General features: G+C 46.6%; 1 protein-coding gene and 1 long non-coding RNA gene across 2 annotated transcripts in view; both read left to right on the plus strand.

Moving 5' to 3' along the window:
• Positions 1 to 27,266, plus strand: part of LOC123327546 (deleted in malignant brain tumors 1 protein-like) — a 109,011-nt gene that overhangs the window by 67,766 nt on the left and 13,979 nt on the right. Inside the window, 9 exon segments of the mRNA XM_045164112.1 lie at positions 306 to 324; positions 2,664 to 3,025; positions 4,678 to 4,704; positions 5,484 to 5,637; positions 7,502 to 7,719; positions 8,530 to 8,888; positions 13,659 to 13,774; positions 14,360 to 14,724; positions 15,501 to 15,524. Coding sequence (XP_045020047.1) covers positions 306 to 324; positions 2,664 to 3,025; positions 4,678 to 4,704; positions 5,484 to 5,637; positions 7,502 to 7,719; positions 8,530 to 8,888; positions 13,659 to 13,774; positions 14,360 to 14,724; positions 15,501 to 15,524 — 1,644 coding nt within the window.
• On the plus strand, positions 15,495 to 24,809 carry LOC102410951. Its single transcript, XR_006548120.2, has 6 exons — positions 15,495 to 15,524; positions 16,737 to 16,781; positions 20,178 to 20,207; positions 22,600 to 22,641; positions 24,025 to 24,063; positions 24,777 to 24,809. It is a non-coding gene; the product is annotated as an uncharacterized LOC102410951 (long non-coding RNA).

The following is a 27,266-nucleotide window of genomic DNA, read 5'->3' on the forward strand; positions in this document are numbered from 1 at the left end:
TGTGACCCCATGGACTGCAGCACGCCAGGCTTCCCTGTCCATCACCAACTCCTGAGGTTTACTCAGGCTCATGTCCATTGAGTCAGTGATGCCATCCAACCATCTCATCCTCTGTTGGCCCCTTCTCCTCCCACCTTCGATCTTTCCCAGCATCAGGGTCTTTTCAAAATGAGTCAGTTATTCACATCAGGTGGCCAAAGTATTTGAGTTTCAGCTTCAGCATTAGTCCCTCCAACGAACACCCAGGACTGATTTCCTTTAGGATGGACTAATTGAATCTCTTTGCTGTCCAAGGGACTCTCAAGAGTCTTCTCCAACACCACAGTTCAAAAGCATCAATTCTTCAGTGCTCAGCTTTCTTTATAGTCCAACTGTTGTTACCATCTTTCTAAATTCCATATATATGCGTTAATATACTGTATTGGTGTTTTCTTTCTGACTTACTTCACTCTGTATAATAGGCTCCAGTATCACTTAAGGAGTTTTAATCACTGAGCTCAACTTCCCGTGCAGTTGGAGAAGACCCCATGGGCATCCCTGAGGCCATAATGCAAGGAGCCCCAGCTGGGGTGACCCACGCTTGAGGACCCCACCCCTCCACTCTCAGCCAGCTCCACTTGGGACACAGCCTCTTCCTCTGGCTGAACCCCAGTCTGTTCATCGTCATTACCTTTCCTGACCTTTATTCTTCCGCCTGGTGCTATGCACAATAGATCATCTTCCTCTTCCCTCCGAAAATTTCTATCCTGTTCCTACTAAGACTTTTATTTTGCATATTTAATAGCCTGAGTTCATTCATTCCTCATATTCCCCCTTGGTGGGGGAGCTGAAATAGACCAGGAAAGACAAGAGACTGGCTGACCTGGACCAGTCCTAACAGGGAGTGGGACAAAAGGGCAGACTCAGGCAGCATCAGAGGGGTCAAGTCCACGAGGGAGATGTGTGGTTGGAAGGAGATGCAGGGGTGACTGCAGTTTCTGGCTGCATGTTATGCAAAAATTCGACTTTATGTATAACATTCTGGCAGATTTCCTTGGGGAGCTTAACTCTGCCTTCACCTCCTCAGCTTAGAGGACGTCTACGGGTGCCCTTACGACTTCATCGAAGTGTTCGATGGACAGCAGGTTGCCTCGCTCTCCTTGGGCAGATTTTGTGCCGGAACCGAGCTCACATTCCACTCTTCTTCAAACATCCTGACCACGGTGTTCAGGAGCGACTCCAGGATCACAAACACGGGGTTCTACGCCATGTACAGCGCCATCCAGCAGGATGAAGGAGAGAGCGGTGGGTATCCTAACTTGGACCTCAGGGGGATATCCGGTCTAATGTGCACCCTTTCCCTTTAAGAGAGGAGATGCTTTTGTAAATCTGACCTGTGGGTTCCACCCGCATTACTGACATCCGAGTGACATCACTCTGACACTGACAGCCCCCAGATCACCCCTCCCCCTGCTCAGCCCCTCACTGTCATCTTCCTCTACCAAGATGTCCCCCTAAAGAGATAGAGAGCCAAGTCTCACATCTTGCCATGGCCATGCGTGTTGAGGGAGGGCCCATGACAACAGCCTCCTCCTTCTCCAAAGGAAGCAGAAATGCAGTAAAGCAGATCTTTCTAGAACAAAGCCATCTCAAACTACAACTGCCAGCCCACCTGCTTCCAGCTGAGTTCAATGCAGAAACCATCCAAAATACTTCCTATACAAGATAGGAAGACGATTACAGAGCTCTCATATAATGCTCTCAGATAATGCTGAGGGCGACTGGGCAACTTATCCCTCAGTCAGGGGACTTCAGAGAGTATAAAAAGGACTCTGAAATAATTGCCAGTAGTAGTGTTAGTCGCTCAGTCGTGTTCGACTCTTTGTGACCCCATGGACTGTAGCCCCCCAGGCTCCTCTGCCCATGGGATTCTCCAGGCAAGAATACCTGGGTGGGTTGCCATTTCCTTCTCCAGGGGATCTTCTCCACCCAGGGATCCAACCCAGGTCTCCCACATTGCAGGCAGATTCAACAGGCACTAATTGACCTACCCCAGTCATAAACCAGGAAGCTATGACAAACCTAGACAGCCTATTAAAAAGCAGAGACATCACTTTGCCAACAAAGGTCCATCCATAGAGACAATGGTTTTTCCAGTATTCATGTATGGATGTGAGAGTTGGACCATAAAGAAGGCTGAGTGCAGAAGAATTGATGCTTTTGAATTGTGGTGCTGGAGAAGATGCTTGAAAGTCCCTTGGACAGCAAGGAGATCCAACCAGTCCATCTTAAAGGAGATCAGTCCTGAATATTCACTGGAAGGACTGATACAGAAGTGGAAGCTCCATTACTTTGGCCACCTGATGGAAAGAGACAACTGACTGGAAAAGACTCTGGTGTTGGGAAAGATTGAAGGCAAAAGAAGGGGGTGGCAGAGGATGAGATAATTAGATAGCATCACCAAGTCAATGAACATGAATCCAAGCAACCGTTGGAAGATAGTGGAGGAGCCTGGCATGCTACAGTCCATGAGGTCACAAAGAGTTGGAGGCAACTTAGTGACTGAACAATTCCTGGCACATCAGGACATAGGGTCTCCCTATCTAGAGTCCAGCAGCTGAATATGCAGAAAGGTGCCCATAGGAGAATGTCAGAGATCCTCTCTTGGGCGGAAGGTTCCAGAGAGATGGGGCACAGCCCCGCAGCTCAGGAGACTCTGCTTTCCCGTCCCCAGGTGAGTCCCTGAGGCTGGGGAATGGCAGTCACAGATGTGAGGGTCGGGTGGAGGTCTCCTACAATGGCTCCTGGGGCACCGTGTGCGACGACAGCTGGGACCTGACGGACGCCAGGGTCGTGTGCCAGCAGCTTGGCTGCGGTGAGGCCTTGTCGGCCCCGAAGCAGAGCTACTTTGGTGGAGGCACCGGCCACATCATCCTGGACAACGTGCAGTGCGTGGGGAATGAGGCCAAGGTGTGGCAGTGCCCCCACAGCGGCTGGTTCTCCCACAACTGCGGGCACCATGAGGACGCAGGCGTCGTCTGCTCAGGTGAGCCCCCGGGACACGGCACACCTTGGTGGGGGGGAGTCTCACCCCAGCAGCCTCTGGGAAGGGGGGTGACTTGGGAGTAATTGGAGCTGTGGGCTCCAAGCCGTCTTTTTAAGTCAATTTGCTGAAGAGGTAGTTTGCTTTCTCTTGAATTGTTGTGCTTGTAAAATGTTCAAGTGAAGTGAAAGTCGCTCAGTTGTGTCTGACTCTTTGTGACCCCTTGGACTATATATTAGCCCATGGAATTCTCCAGGCTGGCGTACCGGAGTAGGTAGCCTTTCCCTTCTTCAGGGAATCTTCCCAACCCAGGGATTGAACCCAGATCTCCCACACTGCAGACAGATTCTTTACCAGTTGAGCCACAAGGGAAACCAGAAAATGCTCAAAGTCCCACCTTAAAAGCTGTGGTGAGGAACGTTCCTTGGGGTCCAGTGGTTAAGGCTCCATGCTTCCAGTGCAAGGGGTATGAGTTTGATCCCTAGTTAGGGAACTAAGATCCCACCTGCTGTATGGCAAAAAAATAGTCATCATAGATCACTCATATTTTTTAAAGAACGCTTCAATGGTTAAATAAAGGGTTATATTACCAGGGTTTTGGAAAAGACCCTGATGCTGGGAAAGAATGGAGGCAGGGGAAGAAAGGGACAACAGAGGATGAGATGGTTGGATGGCATCACTGACTCAATGGGCATAAGTTTGAGCAAGCTCCAGGAGATGGTGAAAGACAGGGAAGCCTGGCATGCTGCAGTCCATGGAGTAGAGTTGGACACAACCCAGTGACTGAACAACAACAGCAAGGTGTCCAGTGAGTCAGTGATGCCATCCAACCATCTCATCCTCTGCCGCCCTCTCCTTTCACCTTCGATCTTTCCCAGCATCAGGGTCTTTTCCAAGACCTTGATGGATTTAGTGCTACACTCCTAGCTGCCCAGAACAGAATACATTTGATAAAAAAAAAAAAAAAAAACAGACAAATAAAAATTTTAAAAAGCCTGATTTCCTTTTGTGTGACTGTCTTAATCCATCTCTTATTCTCTCTTCTGTCCTGGAACAGACATTGATGGCAACCCCAAAGCAGGACCAACTTCCAAACATTTTAACCCATTGCCAGGTCCCTGGTATGAGTGAATCCTATCTACTTTTTCATCCTGTAATTGGAACACCATCTGATTAAATTATTTCTTGTTAATAAACAAGAGCAAGGCAGTCCATCAGCGTTGGCAAAATGGTGGGGCTTGGGGGCGGGGGGCATCAGAGGGTGAGAGGAGAGAGAGGTAGGAGGGAAGGAAAATTCAGATTCACCAGAAATGCAGTCTCTGGTCACTGGGATTTCCTGAATTGGTGTTCGCATGCAGTGGGGTGGAGTTGCCGTAGGGGTGGGGTTGGTAACTGCCTGCAGTGGTGATCATGCAATAGTTACGTGCAGAGCAAGGAAACAGAAACCCAGGGTCAGCTCTCGACAAGTTGTATCAAGCTACACTTGTCTGCATACTTGTCCAGACACCCAGCCTCTCGTAGCAAGGGTGTATCCCTGTCCACTACCGCACAGAGCAGTCACAGATCTGCACATGGATGTTTTTGAGTACTTTAAAGGAGTTTTCTGAATAAAAGTCCTTGCTTACAGTATCATTTTTTTCTCTGTATTTTCACAGGCTCGACTGATGACAGCTCCCCTACAGGTACTTCAGCTGTATTTAAAGGTTTCTCGTGATTTTATGTTTGCTTTGTTTTCAGTTGTAGGATTTGAAGCAACCGAATGAATGCTCTTGCTTCCTTTTACATATGAGAAGCTCCAGCACAGAAAACCCGTTAGAAAAGCCACTTCAAAGCCAGTATTTCAGCCACAAAGTGGATGCTTTAGTAACTGTGGTCTTGACTTCAGCTAGGGTTTGGACATAACACAACAAAGCGTCTCCTAACACAGCTGCTCTGTGAGCACAAAGTCACGTTGCACTGAGCAGGGAGCCTTTGGCTTGCATTGTCTTTGTTCCCTTTTCATTAAAACATGTGCTCAGACCTGTCAGTGCATATGGGTTCACAAAGCCCTCTCAACCTTGTGTCCTGATCATTTCTCCTCACAAAAACAGTACAAACTCGGGACTTTCCTGGCGGTCCGGTGGGGAAGACTCCACGCTTCCAATCAGGGCTCAATACCTGGTCAGGGAGTCAAGATCCCACATACTGTACACATGGCAAAGAAAATACACACACACACACACACACACACACACACACTATAAGCTTGAGAGGACACAGGTAATCATCCTATCTAACAAAGAACAACCTGGGAAACTCCCAGAGCCTCCAAAGCTTTTTTTTTTTTTTTTAACAGTTACAAGCAAAAGCAGCTCTAGAACAAGTCCTCCTTATTCTGTTCCTATCCCCTCTTGATCCCTCTAAAAACACCAGCAGAGGTTGGTGCCTCCTTCTGATGGGGTTTCTTTACTGTTTTTCGCAGATGAAAATATCCATTGTGGCGGTTTGCTGACAAGTAATTCAGGCTCATTCTCCAGCCCCTGGTATCCTAAAAAATACCCCACAAATGTGGTGTGTACCTGGGACATACAAGTGGATAGCAGGGCGCATGTGAAACTTACCTTCGAAGTGATAAAGTGAGTAAATAGCTCCTGCTTTTACTCTCCTCTTGACTTGATTATACTGCCTGCTACCACCACCACCACCCGACCCTCGCCAAAAAATCCAGCTTTCGTATTTAGTTCTCAAAAGTAAGGAAGGCCTTGGAGACCCATCCAGTAATACTGATCAAAAAAGGTTTTTTTAATTTTATTTATTTATTCATTTTGGCAGTGCTGGATCTTCGTTGCTGTGTGGGCTTTCCTCCAGTTGCAGCAAGTGCGGGCTACTCTTCGTTGCAATGTGCAGGCTTCTCACAGTGGTGGCTTCTCTTGTGGAGCACAGGCTCTAGGGCACACGGGCTCAAGTAGTTGTGGTGCACGGGTTTAGTTGCCCCTCGGTTTGTGAGGTCTTGCCAGACCAGGGATCAAATTCATGTCCCTTGCTTTGGCAGGTGGATTCCTAACCACTAGACCACCAGGGAAGTCCCCAGATCAAAATTTAAACACGTAGATCTTTTAACCCAGCAATTCCAGTTCCAGGAAATTGGTCTACAGATAAAATCTTGTGTGCACTGAGAAAAATCTTGGCTTCTTATAGTAGCAGTAGGTTGGGAGCAGTCTTATTGCCCACCATAGGGGGTGAGTTAAATAGATTCGGTACATCTATCTATTGCTGCCACACAGTTCAGTTCAGTCGTGTCCGACTCTTTGTGACCCCATGGACTGCAGCACGCCAGGCCTCCCTGTCCATCACCGACTCCCAGAGCTTGCTCAAATTCACGTTCATCGAGTTGATGATGCCATCCAACCATCTAATCCTCTGTCCTCCCCTTCTCTTCCTTCCTTCAGTCTTTCCCAGCAACAGAGTCTTTTCCAGTGAGTCAGTTCTTCACATCAAGTAGCCAAAGTACTGGAGCTTCAGCTTCATCCTCAGTCCTTCCAATGTATATTCAGGGTTAATTTCCTTTAGGATGGACTGGTTTAATCTCCCTGCAGTCCAAGGGACTCTCAAGAATCTTCTCCAATGCCACGGTTCAAAAGCATCAATTCTTCAGTGCTTAGCTTTCTTTATGGTCCAACTCTCACATTTATTCATGACTAGTGGAAAAATCATAGCTTTGACTAGACAGACCTTTGTTGGCAAAGTAATGTCTCTGCTTTTTAATATGTTGTCTACGTTGGTTACAGCTTTTCTTCCAAGGAGCAAGTGTCTTTTAATTTCATGGCTGCAGTCACCATCTGCAGTGATTTTGGAGCCTAAGAAAATAAAGTCTGCCACTGTTTCCATTGTTTCCCCATCTATTTGACATGAAGTGATGGGACTGGATTTTAAAGCCAGCTTTTTCATTCTCCTCTTTCACTTGCATCAAGAGGCTCTTTAGTTCCTCTTCACTTTCTGCCATAAATGTGGTGTCATCTGCATATCTGAGGTTATTGATATTTCTCCCAGCAATCTTGATTGCTGTCTCACATGTAGGGTGTATTGCTATGGAATGATCTGTAAGATCGTGGCCAGTAGTACAGGGGCTGACATTATGCATAGACCGTCTCTGGAAGGAAACAAATGGAAACTGTTCATTGGAGTTGCTTGTGGGAAGCGGACTAGTCAGAGCTCGAAGAAAAGTTGCTTTTAACCATGTGCCCACCATTACCACTTAAACTGTATTTCTTATGCTTGTAATACATATTCAGAAAATACAGTTGAATGAAAACTTCAAAAAATTAGCAGATATTTAGAGCTGGGAAGATATGCACTGCCTGCACCAGTGGGGTTATGGCTTCCTCCATCCTATTTGAAGAGATGCAGGTTTCAGGCAGCTCTTCTAGAGCAGAACAATTTTGGTGGTGCCTCCTGGGGGAAAGTCCATGGCTAGATCTGAACGCTGTCATGACTTCACAGATTGGAAAACTTCTACAACTGTCCGTATGACTTCATTGAAATCTTTGATGGCCCACAAAGTGAATCTTTTTCGCTGGGGAGGTTCTGTTCCGGCACAACCCTAGTATTTACCTCCTCGGCAAATCGCCTGACCGTGGTCTTCCAGAGCGACGCCATTGTCACCAATGTTGGCTTTTCTGCATCCTACGAGTCTCTCCTGCAAGATGAGAACAACACTGGTGGGTTCTCAGATCATCGTAGCCCCTGACCCTGCCTGGCAATGATAGGAAGGGTGGATGACTGACTCTGTGGTCGGGGAGAGGGGTGCCGAGCGCCTTAGTATACCCTCCAGGTCTGGCTAGAGAAAGTGGTTGAACGCCCAGTGCTGCCATGAAACCACACGTCCACATACATCTGACGATAGAGCACGTGACCCCGGGTGAGAGGGTGCGTGGCTGATGCTGTCCCCGAGCCTTTGCACTCAGAACACCTGCTTAGATGATGTGGGTCCTGACTAGGGCAACAGCAGCCAGGTCCCCAAGTTTTGTGCTTCCCACATCACACAGGGAGCTTGGGGACCTCCTTTGGGCTCTGTGAGCAGGCAGTCCTGTCTGGGAAAAAGCTTTAAAAAGCATGTTGTCGTTGTTTTGTTTTGTCACTAAGTTGTGTCCAACTCTTTTGCAAACTCATAGACTGTAGCCCGCCAAGCTCCTTTGTCCATGGGATTTCTGTCAAAAATACTGGAGTGGGTTGCTGTTTCCTCCTCCAGGGGATCTTCCCAACCCAGGGATCCAACCTGTGTGTCCTGCATAGCAGGTGGATTTCTTTATTGCTGAGCCACCTGGGAAGCCTACACCACCTCAAAAAAGCCTACGCCACCCCAAATCACATTGACCAGAACCATGAAACCCAAAGTACCTTTGTAGGCTCTTTAACCCACCTCAGTCCCTTACTAGAACGAGAAGGGAGCCCTGGGAAGCTTGTCAGCTCAGAGGAGAGGCGCAGAACTTCCTCGAAGGCAGAGCAGTGACCCGGGCGTGTCTGTTTCCTAGACGCGATGCTCAGGCTGGCCGACGGCAGCCGGCCCTGCGAGGGCCGCGTGGAGCTGCACTTCAACGGCAGCTGGGGGACCGTGTGTGATGACAGCTGGGACCTGCAGGACGCCGAGGTGGTGTGCCGGCAGCTGAGCTGCGGCGGAGCAGTGTCAGCCCCCGGGAGAGCGAGATTCGGCCGAGGCCTGGGCCCCATCGCCCTGGACGACATGAGATGTGTGGGGACTGAAGCCAGGCTGTGGCAGTGTCTGCATAGCGGCTGGTTCTCCCACAACTGTGGCCACCATGAGGATGCTGGCGTCATCTGCTCAGGTGGGCCTGATGCTGGGGCCTGGGGTGGGCGATATAACATTCCTGCTCCATGAGTCTTCACCCAAGTGTACTTAGAGCCGTGAGGAAGTCCTGGATGGTCCCTGTTTCCCAAGCTTCAGCCCTGCATGGTCCCCGTCGCACTACCCATGGTGGTTGTTGTTGTAATCGCTAAGTCATGTCTGACTCTTTATGACCCCGTGGACTGTAGCACAATGGGCTTCTCTGTCCTCCACTATCTCCTGGAGTTCGCTCAAATTCGTACCCATTGAGTCGGTGATGTACCTAACCATCCTATCCTCTGCCACCCCCTTCTCCTTTTGCCTTCAATCTTTCCCAGCATCGGGGTCTTTTCCAGTGAGTCAGCTCTTTGGATCAGGCACCCAAAGTATTGGAGCTTCAACTTCAGCATCAGTCCTTCCAATGAATATTGATGATTGATTTCCTTTCACATTGACTGGTTTGGTCTCCTTGTAGTCCAAGGGACTCACAAGAGTCTTCTCCAGCACCACAATTCAAAAGCGTCAATTCCTTGGTGCTCAACCTTCTTTATGGTCCAACTCTCACCACATCCACACATAACTACTGGAAGAAACAGAGCTTTGACTATACAGATCTTGGGAAAGGGATGTCTCTGTTTTTTAATACGTTGTCTAGGTTTGTCATAGCTTTTCTTCCAAGAGCAAGTGTCTTTTAATTTCATGGCTACATGCCGGGGTCCAGCCCCGGCTGATCCAGGGTATTCGAAGCAGGGACGGCGTCAGTGACCTATTTATTTATACATATTTATCAAAGATATAAAGAGTAATAGAATGAGGATAGCTCAGTAGGAAAATTCAGTGGAGAAAAGAGGCTGAGTAGCTTGGTTTATGCGGGAGACCAATAAAACTTCAAGACAAGAAGTTTGCACCACTTACGTAGGCCGCAGGCGTCCTTCCGTTCTCCCGAAGGAGAGGAGACACTGAGGCCTCCCCGGTCGGATCTTAGAAGCCCAGGCATAATTAGCAAGCATGGCGGGTTCCGCGCTCCAGATGGAGACTCAGCCAGAATTTGAGAGAGAGAGCGACATGGGGAGACCAAGTTTCAGTGAACAAGGCCTGCACTTTATTTTCCAAAGTAGTTTTTTTACCTAAAGTTGTGCATAGAGTATAATGGGGGAAGGGGTGGAGTCATGCAAGGACAGCAGTTCCTGGTCCTAATTGAAGCCAGGCTTTCAAACTTATCATATGCAAAAGTTCAGGTGATTGACATCATCTTCTGGCCAGGAGGCCCGTTAACATTTTAAGAAACTTTTCTTTCTCTAAAGGTGATTATTCCAAAGTCAGGCACCAGCCTCCCAAAAAGCATTGGACAAAGCTGCATTCCTATAGGGCAAAGGTGAGGTGGGCTCAGTCAAGAAAAGAATTAACTCAAGGGTCCAACGTTACAAACATTGAGGCTACTACTTACATTTCTATACACCCATTATATCAATCAATACTCTGCCAAGGACACAGTAGGTAAGGAGTATGGAGACTTAGCAGCAAACATTGGCCCAATAAGTGAAAAACCCTTCACCAATACAATTTCTAATCAATCTTTTAACTACTCAAAAGAATCTGTGTTTAGACAGTTTAGAACATCTCCTGCCTCTCACAGTTGGGAGGCTCTGAACAATCTCATGTGGCCGGAAAAACCTGTTCAGGCAGGCTAGAGGATTTCCAAAGGAGTTTGTAGGTTGAAACACTGTCACACCCAGGAATTATTAACTGGAGCTGTAAGCTAACTCTTTTTTCAGAGAGAGGTAGTGGGGGATTGCCCCCGTACAGTCAGAGGTGTAGGTGAGAGCACAAAGCCGAAAGTAGGCAGACTCTGGTTTGGGGGTAGATGCTCGAGAATTTCCAGGGGGACTCCTGAGGCTCGATCCCTCCTTTGCGTGTGCCGAGCCTCCTTCCTTATGACCTTTGCCATGGGCGGAGCTCCTGCTCCCGGCAGTGATAGAATTCCAGTTGAGCTATTCCAGATACTGAAAGATGACGCTGTGGAAAGTGCTGCACTCAATATGCAATATGCATTCAACATGCAATATGCCGGCTCCTGGCATCTACAGTTACAGTCTGCAGTGATTTTGGAACCCCACAAAGAAAATCTGCCACTGTTTCCATTCTTTCCCCTTCTATTTGCCATAAGGTGATGGGACCAGATGCCATGATCTTAGTTTTTTGAATGTTGAGTTTCAAACCAGCTTTTTCACTCTCCTCTTCACCCCCATAAAGAGGCTCTTTAGTTCATTTTCACTTTCTGCCATTAGAGTGGTGTCATCTGCATAGCTAAGGTTGTTGATATTTCCCCCAGCAATCTTGATTCCAGCTTGATATCTGAGGTTGTTGATATTTCTCCCAGCAGTCTTGATTCCAGCTTGTGATTAATCCAGCCTGGCATTTCACATGATGTACCCACAGTTGAGTTTTCTTAATTCTTTCCTTTATATCAACTAGTCTCTCTTCACTTAAGTGAATTCATTTTACAAGGAAAATTTATATCATCACAATATGGAGGGTCAGGATCACTTGCCATGAATAGAAAATACATAGGAATAAATACAGCAGCAATAAAAGAAAGTTAAAATGGTTAAAAATAAATAGTGAACTACCTAACCAATTCACAACCACCTACATCTGAAAATATCCTTAAGCAGAACAGAACTAAATGTATGTAAGCTTTTATATTTTAATTCAATGAATGCATGACTCTGAAAATAGAAGTCATGTAACCTCAGATTTTCTGGCCCCCCACCAGTGATGGGTGATGCCTTGGGAATGGTCTCTGCGGTTCAGACCCTCACCCCCACCAGTTTCACAGGTAACCAGGGATGCTCTGAAAGTCACAGAGCTGGGAGTCCAGCTCCTCACCCAGCATTCTTACTCCTCAGTTGTATCCCAGTTGAGCCTCTGCAGATAAATTCAGTACTTGGAGTCAAAAGCCCCCCTTTATCTCCACATCCTTCTGGCTTTGGCTGGCAAGAGGCAAATGGGTTCATCAGCTAGACTGGCAGCAACCACCTGAGACAGGAGGAAAGAACAAGCAGAGGGTGAAAGGCCTGAAAGGTTCTGAGAGGAGGAGAGAAGTGAAGAGCAGAATCAGTGCTCTCAGCAAAGCAGGAGCCGTAGCATCAGAAGAAAAGGCTGGGGACCTGCAGGGCAGGAAGGTTTGGAGCAAGGGCCCTGGGTACCCAGGAGGTGGTGGAGGGGGGCGCAGAGGGGCCTGACCCAGCTCCACCACCCACTCTGGGGACCGTCTCCTCCTTCCCAGTGCTGACCTTGCCAGTGTATGTCCTTGAGACAAACATGGTTCTACCCTTTGCAGACTGACGTTTAGTCTGGGAGGCAAGCCCACACCCAGGAAGAATTACAAAACCAAACCAACCGGAAAGATAGGTGCTCCACACAAGTCGACCGTCCCTGTGGCCTCTGTTTGCTACCCGCCCGTCCACCACCAAAATCCACAAAAATGACATTGCAGTCTCCGGCAATGGGACAGAAATGAAGTAGGACATCTGGACATTGTAGCCATGGCAACTCAGGGCCATTCTCAGATGCCCAGATGGGGTACAGTTTCTTCCCCAAACAAGACATACACCTCATTGCTTCAAACAAGCAAATCTACCCCCTTGAATTTAAGAAGAATCAAGGGATGTAATCTGATTTACATGTCTCTTGATTTATGTCTCTCGTAGCCTCCCTGCCTTACTCAACACCGTCAGCGGCTGTGGGCCACCCAACTTCAGGTAATTGCAGCTGTTCTGAACTAAGTGGCTATAACTTACCTTGGCAAAATCACCATGGGAGATAGGGTTGTGATTCAAGGACCAGATGACCTGGGTTTGTTGCCCTGGCTTCACCTTCACCAGCAGTGGGACCTTGAGCAAATCCCTGAACCTCTCCGTGCCTCGGTTTCCTCCTCTGGTTAAGGATGAGAAGGAAGATCATAGCATTGGTATCGTAAAGCCAGGCTGGGGTTCACTGGATCTCTCTACATAGAGTAGGGGGGTGCTTGCTGTGTGGGGCTCACCAGTCAGATGTCAGCTATCTTCTTAACCCCACTTCCATCTCCCTGTCTTCTCACCCGCTCCCTTCCATCACCCTGCAGGGTGTTGCCTCTGAAATTGCCTTCTACTTAACAGAACTGTAAATGAAGGAGCCAAAATCACCACGCCTTAAGTCTTTCCCTGACTCTGATTGGCCCAGTCATTGTCACATTTTGAATTAGGTCAGCTCCTTTTCCATAGTCTTTAAGAATAAAATAAAATGTGCTGAGAAGAGTTAGAAAAAAAGAGAAGTGAACCCTAGCCTTTAATGAGCACTAGAGTAGGTTATAATGAAGATCAGTGATCCCCAAAGGATGCTTGTTGACTTTAAAATATACCTACTGTTTGTTCATCTATCAACCCCTCTACTCCATGCTTTTATTTTCTTGAGCTTGTATGAGTTGGCTTGTACCCTTCCAGACACACCAGTTGGTGTGTTCTCCCCACAGAGAAAGGACTTGGGAAGGGAATCAAGTTAGAAACTAGATAATCTACAAGCCAGGGAGCCCTCCCCCCTCAAGTTTTGACTGAGAGTTAAATATGTTTGACACTTAAAGAGGTTGTTGTATAATTTTTTCTTTCATGTTCTGTCTGTCCTTAGCATCTTTTCCAGTGCCGACAGAGGTGCCCACATCAACAGGTAATCTTTCCCACTTTCTTCAACTGCCTTCCCTTTCACAGTTTTAGGTCAGAAAAGCTCCAGCATTACCATGGGAGAAAATGTCCCTGCAGAAAGCACCTTCCTCCGCAGCCTCAGGCCATACACATGGCTGCTGTTGAAGGAAGGGCTGATGAAGTCCAGGTTCACCTAGAAAATCCGCCTTTAGAAAGGGAGAGGAAAGAGGCTGTGAGATGCAAGGATGGCTTGTGAGAACCAGAGTGGAAGCCAGCAAGGCTGGAATGGGAGTACCTGGCTGACCCCACATCTCCACCCAGTCCTGCTGTGAGCTCCCCTCAGCTGTGTTCTGAACATATCCAACCTCTACTCTTTTTTTGTAACACTGCCCTTTGACCGTGGGGAGCGGCCTGCGATGACTGCCCTTTATACTTCCCAGAGCATCATTGCATGTGGTGACACCTGATCCTGGGGATAATGTACATGCAAATTATTGTTCTTGTCACTTGATCAGTGTGTACAAGGCTCTCAGAGAATCTTATACACACACACACACATGTCCACACACCAGTTAGTGTGTGCCTGATAGCTTCTCATGAAAAATCCAACAAACCCTGTGAGTGCCAGAGACCAAGACGTCACAGCAAGAAGGGGCAGCTGTGCAGGGAGGCAGGGCTCTGGAGCAGCTGGCTAAGGAGCAAAACCATTTCTTAGTCAGCTGTAATGCTGAAAAAACACAAAGTAATACCCAGGGCAAACTTAAAATGAAGGGGGGGAGTAGATTTGTTCTCATCCATGGTCAGTGCCCAATTTCCAAGAGATACTGACTCTTTCAGTGGCCTCTCTGCACGAGCCTTGATGGGCGTCATTGTTTGGATTATCCACCAAGGTCTGGGCCTGCGGCTGGCTGATGGGTCAAGCCGGTGTGAGGGCCGAGTGGAAGTCTGCCATGCCGACACCTGGGGCACCGTGTGTGACGACAGCTGGTCCATCGAGGATGCCCACGTGGTCTGCAGGCAGCTTGGCTGTGGCCGGGCCGTGTCTGCCCTCCCGGGGGCCAGATTCAGCCCCGGGGCAGGCAGCATTCTCTTGGACGATGTCAACTGCACAGGCAGTGAGTCCTCCCTGGCACAGTGCCCTCACAGCGGCTGGTTCACCCACAACTGCGGGCACCATGAAGACGCTGGTGTCGTCTGCTCAGGTGAGCACAGGTGTCTTCTGGGCCAGGCGCAGGGCTGCCCAGGCCAAGCCTGGAATTTGCACATTGAGTCTGGAATTCCTCCACGCTTTCAACCTTTCACTGTACTCCAGATAGCAGATTTCTATTCTAACTCTGAAAAATATGCCAGCTGTTTAATATATGGGAGGACACCATCCAGCTTGAGTGTCTGCAAAGATTAATCAGTTGTAAAATAAAGAAACTAATAGCACTTATTTCATAAAGCTGATGGGTGGATTAAGTGAAACATTCCATGTAGAATACGTAGTCAAGCATATAATACATTGTCAATGTACAAAAAGAATCCTCCTGCCAATGCAGGAGATCTGGGTTCGATTCCTGGGTCAAGAAGATCCCCAGGAGGAGGAAATGACAACCCACTTCAGTATTCTTCCTTGGGAAATCTCATGGGGAGAGGAGCCTGGTGGGCTACAGTTCAGTGGGTCGCAAACATTCAGACATAACTTAGTGACTAAACACACACAAAAACACAAATGTGCAAAAACTTTAATTATTTTACTGTTGGTGGTGGTATTTTGGTTGCCAAGGCAAACTGTCTGAATCACTAGCTCCAAGATTTTAGCCAGGTGAGACAGCCCACAGCTGGCTGTGAAAACCCAGAGGCACAGCCCTGGACGCTTCAGGACAGTTGTTTCCCAGGCCTGTTGAGCAGCATGCTAACTGAGACCATGATCTTTGAACCACTCCGCCACCCTGGCTTCTGTTAATCCATCCTCCTGTTTCCTTTATCTCTGCAGATTCAGCAGCTGCTGGGAATCCAGGTACTTGTGCGCTCACATCCATTTTACTTGCTGATTGGTGACTAGCCATCTGGTGCAGGGTCCCCACGCTGGCCTTCCTTCCCAGTCTTAACTTTCCTTAATCATGCTGCTCTGAGGTCCTGACCCTTCCACCCTCCCAGAATGTGAAGCTGCCCCCAGTCCCGTGGGGGCCCTGCTTTGTACCCAGAGGAGAGGCTGTCCTGGGTGTTAGCATGTTATGTCATTGCTCCTGCATGTGAGAGCTGCACTTCGGTGAGACTCTGAGACACTAGTTCTTGACCCAGAATGGTGGCTCATGCTGCAGAGGCCATGGGGGCCAGAGACAGGAAGGTCTGGGGGCAGGTGGGCCTGGGCAGGAGCAGCTTCTCCCCTGGGAACACCCCTACCTGGGGCCTGGGATGCTGCCCCTGAATTCTGTGGCACTAACAAGATGCCCCCATCCTAGGGGGCCATATCTGCATGATCCCAAAGTGAAAGTGAAAGTCGCTCAGTCGTGTCCGACTCTTTGCAACCCCATGGACTATATAGAGTCCATGAAATTCTCCAGGCCAGAATACTGGAGTGGGTAGCCTTTCCCCAGGAGATCTTCCCAACCCAGGGATCGAACCCAGGTCTCCTGCATTGCAGGCAGATTCTTTACCAGCTGAGCCACCAGGAAAGCCCAACAATACTGGAGTAGGTAGCCTATCCCTTCTCCAGAGGATCTTCCCAATCCAGGAATCACATTGGGGTCTCCTGTGTTCCAGGCGGATTCTTTACCAGCTGAGCTATCAGGAACAGCATCATTCTTATTTCTGCTATTTCCTTATTACTAACCAGAATGATGTGTACACATTTACTAGCTATCATATTTTAAATGGCAACTATTTAATGAGAGATTAGAAGGGATGGTTTAAAGGCAAACTCATATGTGTGATTAGGATGGTACCTGAGAAAAACATGGGCTTCCCTGGTGGCTCAGACAATAAAGAATCTCCTGCAGTGCAGGAGACCTGGGTTTGATCCCTGCGTTGGGAAGGTCCCCTGGAAAAGGGAATGGCTACCCACTCCAGTAGTCTTGCTGGAGAATCCCATGGACAGAGGAGCCTGGCATGCTGTGTTGGACACAACTGAGCGACTAACACTTTCCCTTCACTGAGAAGAATATGAACTTTCATTGTGCTTGTTTGGAATGTCCTCATGGTGACTTATTTTTCTTTTTTATCTCTATAGTTACTTCAAATCCTGGGGAACAGTCACATGTTTACCAACCAATAGGTACTGTTTCCATTCTTATATTTTGTATCTGTTTTTCTAAGGCTGGGGTCCCGCCATTAGTGGCCAAGAGAAATGTAGCCAACATTATTCTCATAGTCCTGTGTGGAGTAAAATCGGCTCATTAAAGGAAGGTGGGTGTTCCTCATGTAGGGACCTTTTCAGGGAGAACAAATAACCCACCTGCCCTCCGTCATGGAAAGGCCTTATGAAGGCCCTGACCCACACAGGACTCTGGTGGGTTCTTCTCAAAGACGAAGCCCACCAACCAGCCCTAAACCCTGGGACTCAGAATCTGAGGATCGACTTTACCTGCTTTTAATTCAGGGCTCAGTGTCACTTGACCAAATCCTTTACCTTCTTGAGCAATGATACCATCTCTTCTGCTACTTGTTCTCCTAATCTCTGACTTCCTCTATCATTCTCCAATGAATATAGTTTTCAAATTCAAGAAAAGTGAAAATAACTTTGTCCTGAAAATTTCATAATATACTTTGAGAGATCAGGGCTAGAAAAGCAGTCTGAATCCTAAGCCTTCAGCTGAACTGTGTTTAATTTTGAGAGAAACAACTTGAGAAATGACACCCGAGAGAGGATGAAGGCTGGTTATTTTTATTTATTTATAATTTATTTACTTGGCCATGTCATGCCTTACCTGTGGCATGCAGGATCTAATTCCTAGATCAGGGATTCAACCCTGATCCCCTGCATTGGGAGCATGGAGTCTTAGCCCCTGGACCACCAGGGAAATTCCCAGAAGGTTATTTTTAGGTGTGTGTGTCTCCTTCAAGGGGCTTTCCTGATGACTCAGTGGTAAAGAATCTGCCTGAAGTGCAAGAGACTCAGGAAATGCGAATTCCATCCCTGGGTCGGGAAGATCCCCTGGAGAAGGAACTGGCAACCCGCTCCAGTTGTTCTTGCCTGGGAAATCCATGGACAGAGGAGCCTGGTGGGCTGCAGTCTGTGGGGTCGCAAAGAATCGGACGTGACTGAGTGTGCATGCATGCGCATACTACGTCTGCTACAAAGCCAGCAAGGTCACTTGCGTTCCCATAAAGAAACTGCCCAGTGAGGAAAGCACTGTAGAGTCTGTGCTAAATTTCAGATACAGAAAAGCAGTCCTTTTCTTTTTTCTGTGCATGTCATTCCCCATGAATATATGCAAAGCGCCCGCAAACTGGGGTTGATTCTCTAGCTGGAGAGTCCTCTCATTTGAGAAGGGAGGGAAGCTTCTCAAGCCCGCCTGGCTCTGGGCTCCCATAGATCTGCCCATGGCGAGGCTGGCCAGCAGCAGGAAGCAGGTGTGAGGGCCTCGTTGATATCCACCATCACGGCACCTGGGGGACAGTGTGTGACGACCCCGGGACCTGCCGGATGCCTGGGTGCTGTGCTGGCAGCTGGGCTGGTGGCCCTGAGGAGCAGTCTGTGTGGTAATGGCTTCGGCCCCATCTCCCTGGACCACGTGCCGTGCACGGGCGATAGGCCCACCTGGGCGGGTGCCAGCACCTTGGCCTGTCCGTTGAGTGTGGACCCCATGAGGATGCCGGGGCCATCTGCGCAGGTCCCAGGACTTCCCTGAGACCTGGCATCCTCCCCAAGCAGCAGAGCCCTGTCTGCCAAGCAGGCCGACCCCACAGGGTTTGGGACTCCAGGGCAGGCGAATGACTTATGAGGAAGCTTGAGTCCCATCAGGATCCCCTAAACACAAGGTCAAGTCCCCTTCTCAACATTGTTCATCGGGTCTCTGGGTCATTCCTAGCCTCTCTTCATTTGCTGATCTACCCATTGCTGAGTCAACACCCTTGAGTTCACTTTAGAGTCCAGTCTCTCCCATCTTCAAGGAATTGCCAGGTCCCCTCTGTCATCCACCCACTGGGGTAATTCATTGTACTTCCTGTGTCTTGAAATAATCTGCTGTGAGCTTTAAAGCTGACTTAGTAGTGCTGTGTTGGGAAATTCCATGAACAAAACCGGGTTCCTCTCACCTATGCCCCTTGTGAAAGCGTCAACGCTATTTCTTTTGGCCCCAATGATTTGAGATAGTTTCCCTTTCTTCTTTTGATAATTCGGCCCAATTATGCACTATACGAGACTGCCAAAAAATGTAAAATAGAAATGGAAATCTGATGAAATGAAAACACCCACTGCCCAGCTTCTCTTACTTTTATAGAGCAAAGACCAGAAGAATAGGATTCAGTTCATCCATCCATTTATTTAACAGAATTTGCTGAGCACTTTGGGCTTCCCAGGTGGTACTGGTGGTAAAGAATCTCCCTGCCAATGCAGTAGATGTAAGAGATGTGGGTTCAGTCCCTGAATTGGGAAGATACCCTGGAGAGGGAATGGCAACCCATTCCAGTATTCTTGCCTGGAGGATTCCATGGACAGAGGAGCCTGGTGGGTTACAGTCCATGGGGTCTCAAAGAGTAGGACGGGACTGAGCACACAGGCACTGAGCGCTTTATATTCACCAGACGCGACTCTAGGTGAATATAGTAATGAGAGCAGCAGACAGCCATCCTGCCCTCAGGGTGCTTACATTCCACTGCGAGGCTTCAAGATCATCTCTGTGTTTTAGCCATGATAGATCATTACAAGAATAAATGAACACCGAATCAGGGCTCATAATACCCTTTCTTGTGTTAACCACTTTTTCCTAACACTTAAGACAACTTAGTACTATGTCATAAGCTAGTTTGTTGGATGAAGATGAGAAACCAATGTTAGAAACCTTAAGTCAGGATTAGGAAGTTCCTGTATGTGCATGCTCAGTCGCTTCCATCGTGTCTGACTCTTTTGCAACGCCATGGACTGTAGCCCACAGGCTTCTCTGTATATGGGATCCTCCAGGCAGGAATACTGGAGTGGGTTGCCATCCCCTTCTCCAGGGGATCTTCCTGACCCAGGGATCAAAACTGTGTCCCCTGTATCTCCTGCTTTGCAAGTGGATTCTTTAGCCACTGAGCCACCCTGGAAGCCCAGGAAGGTTCCTAGTACTTTGCAATTCTAGGTAATGTTTTCTCTTCATTGCATCCAGGAAACAGGCTTTCTGATCCACCCAGGGAGATCACACTGTTCCCACAATAATAAATGTTTGCTTCCCACTTCCTGCCTCATGCATCCCTGTCTCTGTTCCAGTCTCACCCAAGCAACCTTTATCTTTAATGTCACTTTTCAGGTCATTTTGTATCTAATTTGCATATCTGAGGTACAAATCTTTAAAATATTGGATCGGCCATAAAGTGCATTTGGGGTTTTCCCTAAGCTGGAACTGGAAAACCCAAACACACCTTGTGGCCAACCCAATAAAACGGTATCTTCTAAATTTCTTATAAGTGGGTGGGATTTTTGTTTGGATTTTATCTTATTTTGGTCTCTGGTTTGTTTTTATCATTTCAGCATCAGCCACAGAAATGATCATCTCACCTGGTAATTTTATTTTCTTGCTAGCTTGATATAAATCATATATATATATAGACTGCCTTGCATACAGTTAGGGTTAAAGTTTATACCTCATATGAAGATAATCATCAAGCTCATATCAAACTAACATAGAGTACTCATATATTTCTTGAGTAATGTAGGCGTGAATTGGACAGATACTGATTACATGCCTTCAGTACGTAGGACACTGTGTTCATCGTGCTTCTCAGTCCTCGGTGCCACAGTAGAGAAGTCAGGAGCTTTGTTCATACTCCCAACAGTGTCCACACATTTGGGAATTCAGTGAGTTAATTTTTAACTCACAGGACTTCAGGCGTCTCAGGCAAAAAATATACCACTAGTCTGCATTTTCAGGAAACAATCGAGTCCAACATCTCCCATGTGTGTTTCACATTATAGCACACCAATCCAATGATAGGCGAATTTTTATAAAGCATTTACGGGACTTCCCTGGTGGTCCAGTGGTTAAGACTCTGTGCTTCTGCTGCAGTAGACAAGGATTCGATCCCTGGTCCGGGAACTAAGATCCCACATGCTGCGCAGCCAAAAAAAAGAAAAAAAGCATTTGCATGGCTAAGTTGAAAGTGGAAGTGAAAGTCACTCAGTCGTGTCTGACTCTTTGCGACCCCATGGACTATACAGTCCATGCGATTCTCCAGGCCAGAATACTGGGGTGGGTAGCCTTTCCCTTCTCCAGGGGATCTTCCCAACCCAGGGATTGAACCCAGGTCCTGCACTGCAGGCAGATTCTTTACCAGCTGAGCCACAAGGGAAGCCCAAAATAAGTTGGGGAAATACAATACCCCTCTCTTGAGGATTCATTCTATTAAAATGTTCAAGCTCTGACAAGCCCTACCCTAAGGGATCGTCTTTAAACTTGGCACTATGGAATGTTTCTCAAACTTCTTTGACTGCTGAGACCTTCCGGGTTTGAGTAGAAATGCAGCATCACAGAATTTGGAGCCAGAGAAACTGGGATTATGGTCTGGCTCCAGCCTTATACCTTTGGGTGACAACTGGCCAAGTCCCCTTCCCTCTCAGAGCCTCTGTTTCATCATCTGCAGAATGGGAGGGTGGCACTTGTCCGAGGATTGGCTGGCACACTCCTGGGCAAGCTCTCAGTGATGGGAGCTTGTTGTCGCATCCCTGAGGGATGTGTGTGCAGCCACCTCCTGCGGCCTGCCTGGTTCTCTAAGTGAGCAACTCACATGTCCTTTGTAAACTCCCCTCTTGTGGACACTGGGGATCATCTTAGGACCTGAGTTGATCAATATACAACCAAGCAAGTTGGAGAAATACCATCTCAACCCAAGTCAATTCAATTCAAATATTCTCTGAACTGTAAACAGTGATGTAAGTAGCTCAGGGTTCCTATTTTTAAAGTCTCGGAGCCCTCTGCCAAACTTGATAGAAATGGATGTTCTATGGAAAATCAGACGATGAAACAGATATGTCTCCTTGTTGGATCTACGAGAATCAGCTACCAGATCTCTCAGCCAAGGACAAATTCAATATGGCATCATCACAGTGTAACATCTTTACAAGAGTCGGAAGAAATCTTAGAGATTGTTCAGACCTGAAGTTACAAAGATGCAGCTGGCAGACTAGTTTTGACCTACAGATGGGTTTTGTTTCAGACAACAGAGTTTTGCCTATGCTAAGTTTCATTCTTTTTAATACCACATTTTAAAAGTAGGAGATTTCATATAAAAGTCCAGACTTCAAGCTTTGATGGGGAAGCCAGAGGCTGGGAAATACAAGTGTGAATTTTCACAGGGCACCGATTGTCCACGGCAGAGAGGGGACGGGTTTCCCTTTATGGGCACATGCTGTCTGTCTAGTTTCCTCCTGGCCCGTGCCAATTATTTCTGGACCTGGAGTCATCTCCACTTGGATGCTTGGTGGCTCTCAAATTTTAATGTGTCTATAAATCACCTGGAGATCTTAAGATGCAGATTTCGATTCAGATCCTTGAGCGAGAGTGAGGGGTGGGGTGGGGTTTAAATGTCTGCCTTTCTCACAGGATGGTGCAGGTGCCGCTAGTCCATGGACTCGGTTTTTCAGATGCATCCTCTGAAGTTTTGAGATGCAAAGGAACTTGTCCAAAGTCACATGCCTGTTTACATACAGAGAAGAGACTAGAACCCAAATCTCCTGGGTCCCAGACCCAAGTATCACTTCCCCCACTATTTATTTCTCTTAGCTTAATGGAAAGGAGAACAGGAGAATCAAATAGTAACAGAGCATAGTCAAATATAAACAAGATTGGGATATAATTTGTAAGCAGGATAATTTTTTTAAAATTTTTACCAATGAATGTGATTGAAAAGAATGGTATTTAATTACAGTTTTCTATAAATTGTGCTTGTTTTGACAGTTCCTGCCTCAGTTTCAGCCACAGATTTGGTCCTTACGACTGGTAACAAGTTTTCTGCTGATTTGTCTTCTTACTAATGTTAAGAGATATTGATGTGTTGCAATTCTACCTAAAGAGTACTGTTGGCCCAGGGGTCACTTGGCTGAATTAATCCCTTGGAAAATAGACTAGAATCCAGAAATAGACAAATATACAGTGAAGTAGGTCCCAACATTCAAGGAAAGCACTTGCATACACCTGGGAGTGATCCACAGAGTCTACTGTTCATACTTCCTACACACACTTTAACGATTGGCGCTCTGGTCTCCCTGCTGACGGTGTATTATGGGAGAAAACAGATTGGGGAGGGGGTGCAGAGACTGGAAGGGGGAGACCTCATAGAAGAGCCACAGTGGTCAGGGCAGGAAATGCTGACAGACAGCCACAGAAGGGCTCAGAAAACCATTCAGTGTCACCAGCCTTTCTAATATCACAATAGGAAGCAAAAATACCCACTAAACTCAACATCCTTTGCGATACCTCCTTAATACAACCTTGAACAGCAATGGTTTCTTCTTAATGAGCCTGAATCATGCAAGTTAAAATATGACCAGCATCTTCTGTTTAAGAGGACAGGGAAACTTGTTTTCTTTCAGAAGAGTTTTAATTTATAACAGCTCATGTTTTTATTTTTGCTATCCAAAAAAAGTTTATTGAAGGATAGTTGATTTACACTTTTACTTACAGTGCTAATTTCTGCTGTACAGCTAGTGACTCAGTTACATACATATAAACACATTTTTATATTCTTTTCCATTATGGTTTACCACAGGATGGTTCCCTGTGCTATGCAGCAGGACCTTGCTGTTGATCCATCCCATATATAATAGTTTGCATCTGCTCACACCATCCCTCTTGCCATTTTGCCAGAGGCTCCGATAGTCTAATGAACAGAAGATCTGTATTTAAGAGACAGAGAAATGTACAGTTTATCTGGAAGAGATAGGATAAGTGATAAGCCTTAATTAGGAAGACAACAAAATAGGAAAAAATTTAACACAGAATACAACAGACAATTTGACTGTGGTACTAAAGTGGCAATAGGTGTCAATTATCACTGCATAGAAAAGATTTAAAACCGCCTAATAAACATTTAACCTCAGAGCGGGGCCTGATAACAGGGAAGTGGCTGCAGAGCATGTTTCCACTTTGGTTGACTCTGTGTGTGTAAAAACACAGTAGTTCAGGGGACACACCACTCGTGTGTTTAATTGAGGTGCTTAAACTTTTATTCAAGAGAGTGGGAGACAGTTCTCACACTTAAATTTTTCCAACAGCAAAGCCTGGTTAATGAGATAATAGGAAAGGCACAATCGTGTATATTAGAAAAAGAATAAGAACTTTCTGATCCACTGACTAACTTTGCTATTTGTATTTCATATTCAGGCATCATTCCGACCTCAGCAGAAGTGACTCCTTCACCTGGTAATGCCCTCTGCCCACTGCAAATGTAGACGGATGAGACAGCAAGGTTGCCTGTGTCATGCCACCAGGGCCAAGACTAGGACAGCTCTGGGGAGGTGTATCGTCAGGGTGTTGTTGTCTTTGGAGCACAGCGCCTCGTCTGGGCCAGACCCTGCAGCAGGCATGGGGACTCGAGGGGTCAGGGAGGCAGAGAGGGGGTCTCCCTGGCCGGGTCAGCTGCCTGTTGCCGGTTCTCACAGGATCGCGCAGCTCTCCATAGCGCTTGTCACAGAAGCAGTTCTGTAGAGCAGGAGCCATACCTAGTTTTGCTCGTTGCCCCACTCCAGCGTTTAGCACAGTGCTACCAGAATAGATACATGAATCAAGACTTACTGATTAAATAAAAGAGGTCCGTGGTTTCTGTAGGCTTCCCCAAAGGCTCAGTGGGTAAAAAAAAAATTGACCTGCAATGCAGGAAACTCAGGTGTGATCGCTGGGTTGGGAAGATCCCCTGGAGTAGGAAATGGCAACCCACTCGCCTGGAAAATCCCATGGACTGAGGGCCAGGCAGGATACCGTCCATAGGGTCACAAGAGTCGGACATGACTGAGCACGCACGCATGCACGTATGGTTTCTATGCCCCAGGGACAGAGAGAAGAAAATAAATTAACTATAATACAAGTGTTTATTGCCATTTGGCAAGTTTTGATCAATTGTCTTTTCTTATCTCCAGCATCTCTGAGTATTGCTGTAACCACCTTGACAGGTAATTAATTTTGATGTTCTTTCGGGCTTTATCTGTCTTATAAATTATTCTCTTATAAATTACTTGCTTATAAATTATTTGATTTTCCAATGAGCTCATTAACTATTTATGTCATGATAAATTCTTTGAAAGTTTTAAAATATGTTTATGATAAATTCTTTTATTTTATTTTATTTTTTAATTTTTTAACTTTACAATATTGTATTGGTCTTACCATATATCAACATGAATCCGCCACAGGTATATACGTGTTCCCCATCCTGAACCCTCCTCCCTCCTCCCTCTCCATACCATCCCTCTGGGTCGTCCCAGTGCATCAGCCCCAAGCATCCAGTATCGTGCATCGAACCTGGACTGGCGACTCGTTTCATATATGATATTATACATGTTTCAGTGCCATTCTCCCAAATCATCCCACCCTCTCCCTCTCCCACAGAGTCCAAAAGGCTGTTCTATACATCAGTGTCTCTTTTGCTGTCTCGTATACGGGGTTATTGTTACCATCTTTCTAAATTCCATATATATGCGTTAGTATACTGTATTGGTGTTTTTCTTTCTTGCTTACTTCACTTATGATAAATTCTTTGAAAGCTTTAAAATATGTTTATACTAAAAAAAATTTAAAAAAATAATACTAAAATAAAATATGTTTATACTGACCTGACTTAAAAAAGGCCACACTAACTGCGTGGGCCAAGGGTGAATTAGTCCAGCCAATTCAGCCAAACACAAGCAATGGTCATTCGCTGGACTGATTGGTGGTCGAATGTCAACTGTCCATGAAGGAACCTTCTCCTGAACACCAGCCATCATGTAGGTGTTGTCAGACTGGTGGAGAGTCAGACCATGGCTTTTACTGATCCTTCTGAATGTTCAACCAGCATTCAGTGAAGATGGCCACGTACCAAGGTAGTGAGGGATGCAGAGTCGACCAGGGTAATAAATAGCTCTCCTCTCGGATGTTGTTAGACTTTGAGTGATGCCATTATCTGAGGAGTTATTGTGTAACTTTTTTTTTTCCTCTTTCTTATTTTTTAAATTATGAAAGTATGATAACACATTTACAGGAGACTTGGAAAGTACAGGACAAAGTTACATATAGTTCTATGATATATTACAATTATTTTTAAGTAGATAAATTAAGAGTTTTAGTTGGAGTTTGAATATCAAACTCTCAAAAATTAATAGAATGAATATACAGAAAACTAGAAGGAAAAGAACCATGAAGCAATTCAGCATAATTAAGATTTATACATTTTTCACACAAATAGTATACAAATTCTATTCAAGTTGCCACAGACTGTAAACTAGAAAACACTAGAACATATCCAGGAACATGAAACGAGGTGCAAAAATTTCATGGTCTAAAGGTATTGAACTCATAGGGAGTCTGTTCTCTTATCACTCTGGAATAATGTTAGAAATCAGTATCAAAAGAGATTTGAAAATAACCCACATATTTTCACCCGTGTGACTTTGGACTTGATAACTTGACAAATAGTGTTAGAGATTTATTTGGGTGAAGGACAATAAAGAAGATGCTCTACACTACTCCAGGTGTTGAAGTAATTATGACATAAAGCATCAGAGTCAGAACCAAAATACGGTCTTTATTGCTGATATAGCTCAGAGAAGAAAATGGCACACCACTCCAGTACTCCTGCCTGGAAAATGCCATGGATGGAGGAGCCTGGTGGGCTGCAGTCCATGGGGTCGCTTAAGAGTTGGGCATGACTGAGCGACTTCACTTTCACTTTTCACTTTCATGCACTGGAGAAGGAAATGGCAACCCACTCCAGTGTTCTTGCCTGGAGAATCCCAGGGACGGGGGAGCCTGGTGGGCTGCCGTCTATGGGGTCGCACAGAGTCGGACACGACTGAAGCGACTTAGCAGCAACTGATAAAGCTAAGAGATGCAGGGCATCTCTTAGTATGAGACAAATGGACTTTTTATACTCCTCCTCACCCTCAGTCTAGATCTTGAGACAGCCTACCTAGGGAAAGTTCCGGTCTGCAGAGGTCACCCTTTCCTGGGTCACTGTCTCCCACTCATTTAAGGGGAAGCAGGGAAAAGCAAGTCCGCCATTTATGGAATCTTTGTTAGATGAACACCATACAATGGAGAAACTTGGACCAATGGTTGTTGCCCTCTGAACAGCTAGCCTCCAAGGGGAGAAGGGAAGGGTCTCCAAGAGGAGACCCAGGGGAAATGGCAACCCACTCCAGTATTCTTGCCTGGAAAATCCCATGGACAGAGGAGCCTGGTGGGCTACAGTCCATGGGGTCGCAGAGTCGGACCCTGGGGCAGTAGAGGATTTGGAGATGCCGTGCTATAGCTCCTGTCTAGACGGTAGGCAGACAAGCCAAGTCAGTCATACTGATCTTCATTGGCCATTTTTACATCTTCGTTATCTTATAGAAACATGTATGCCTGGTGTGGCTGTCTTATTGCTGCCT

The sequence above is a fragment of the Bubalus bubalis genome, chromosome 23, assembly GCF_019923935.1.
Source record: "Bubalus bubalis isolate 160015118507 breed Murrah chromosome 23, NDDB_SH_1, whole genome shotgun sequence".
In the NCBI taxonomy this organism is placed as follows: domain Eukaryota; kingdom Metazoa; phylum Chordata; class Mammalia; order Artiodactyla; family Bovidae; genus Bubalus; species Bubalus bubalis.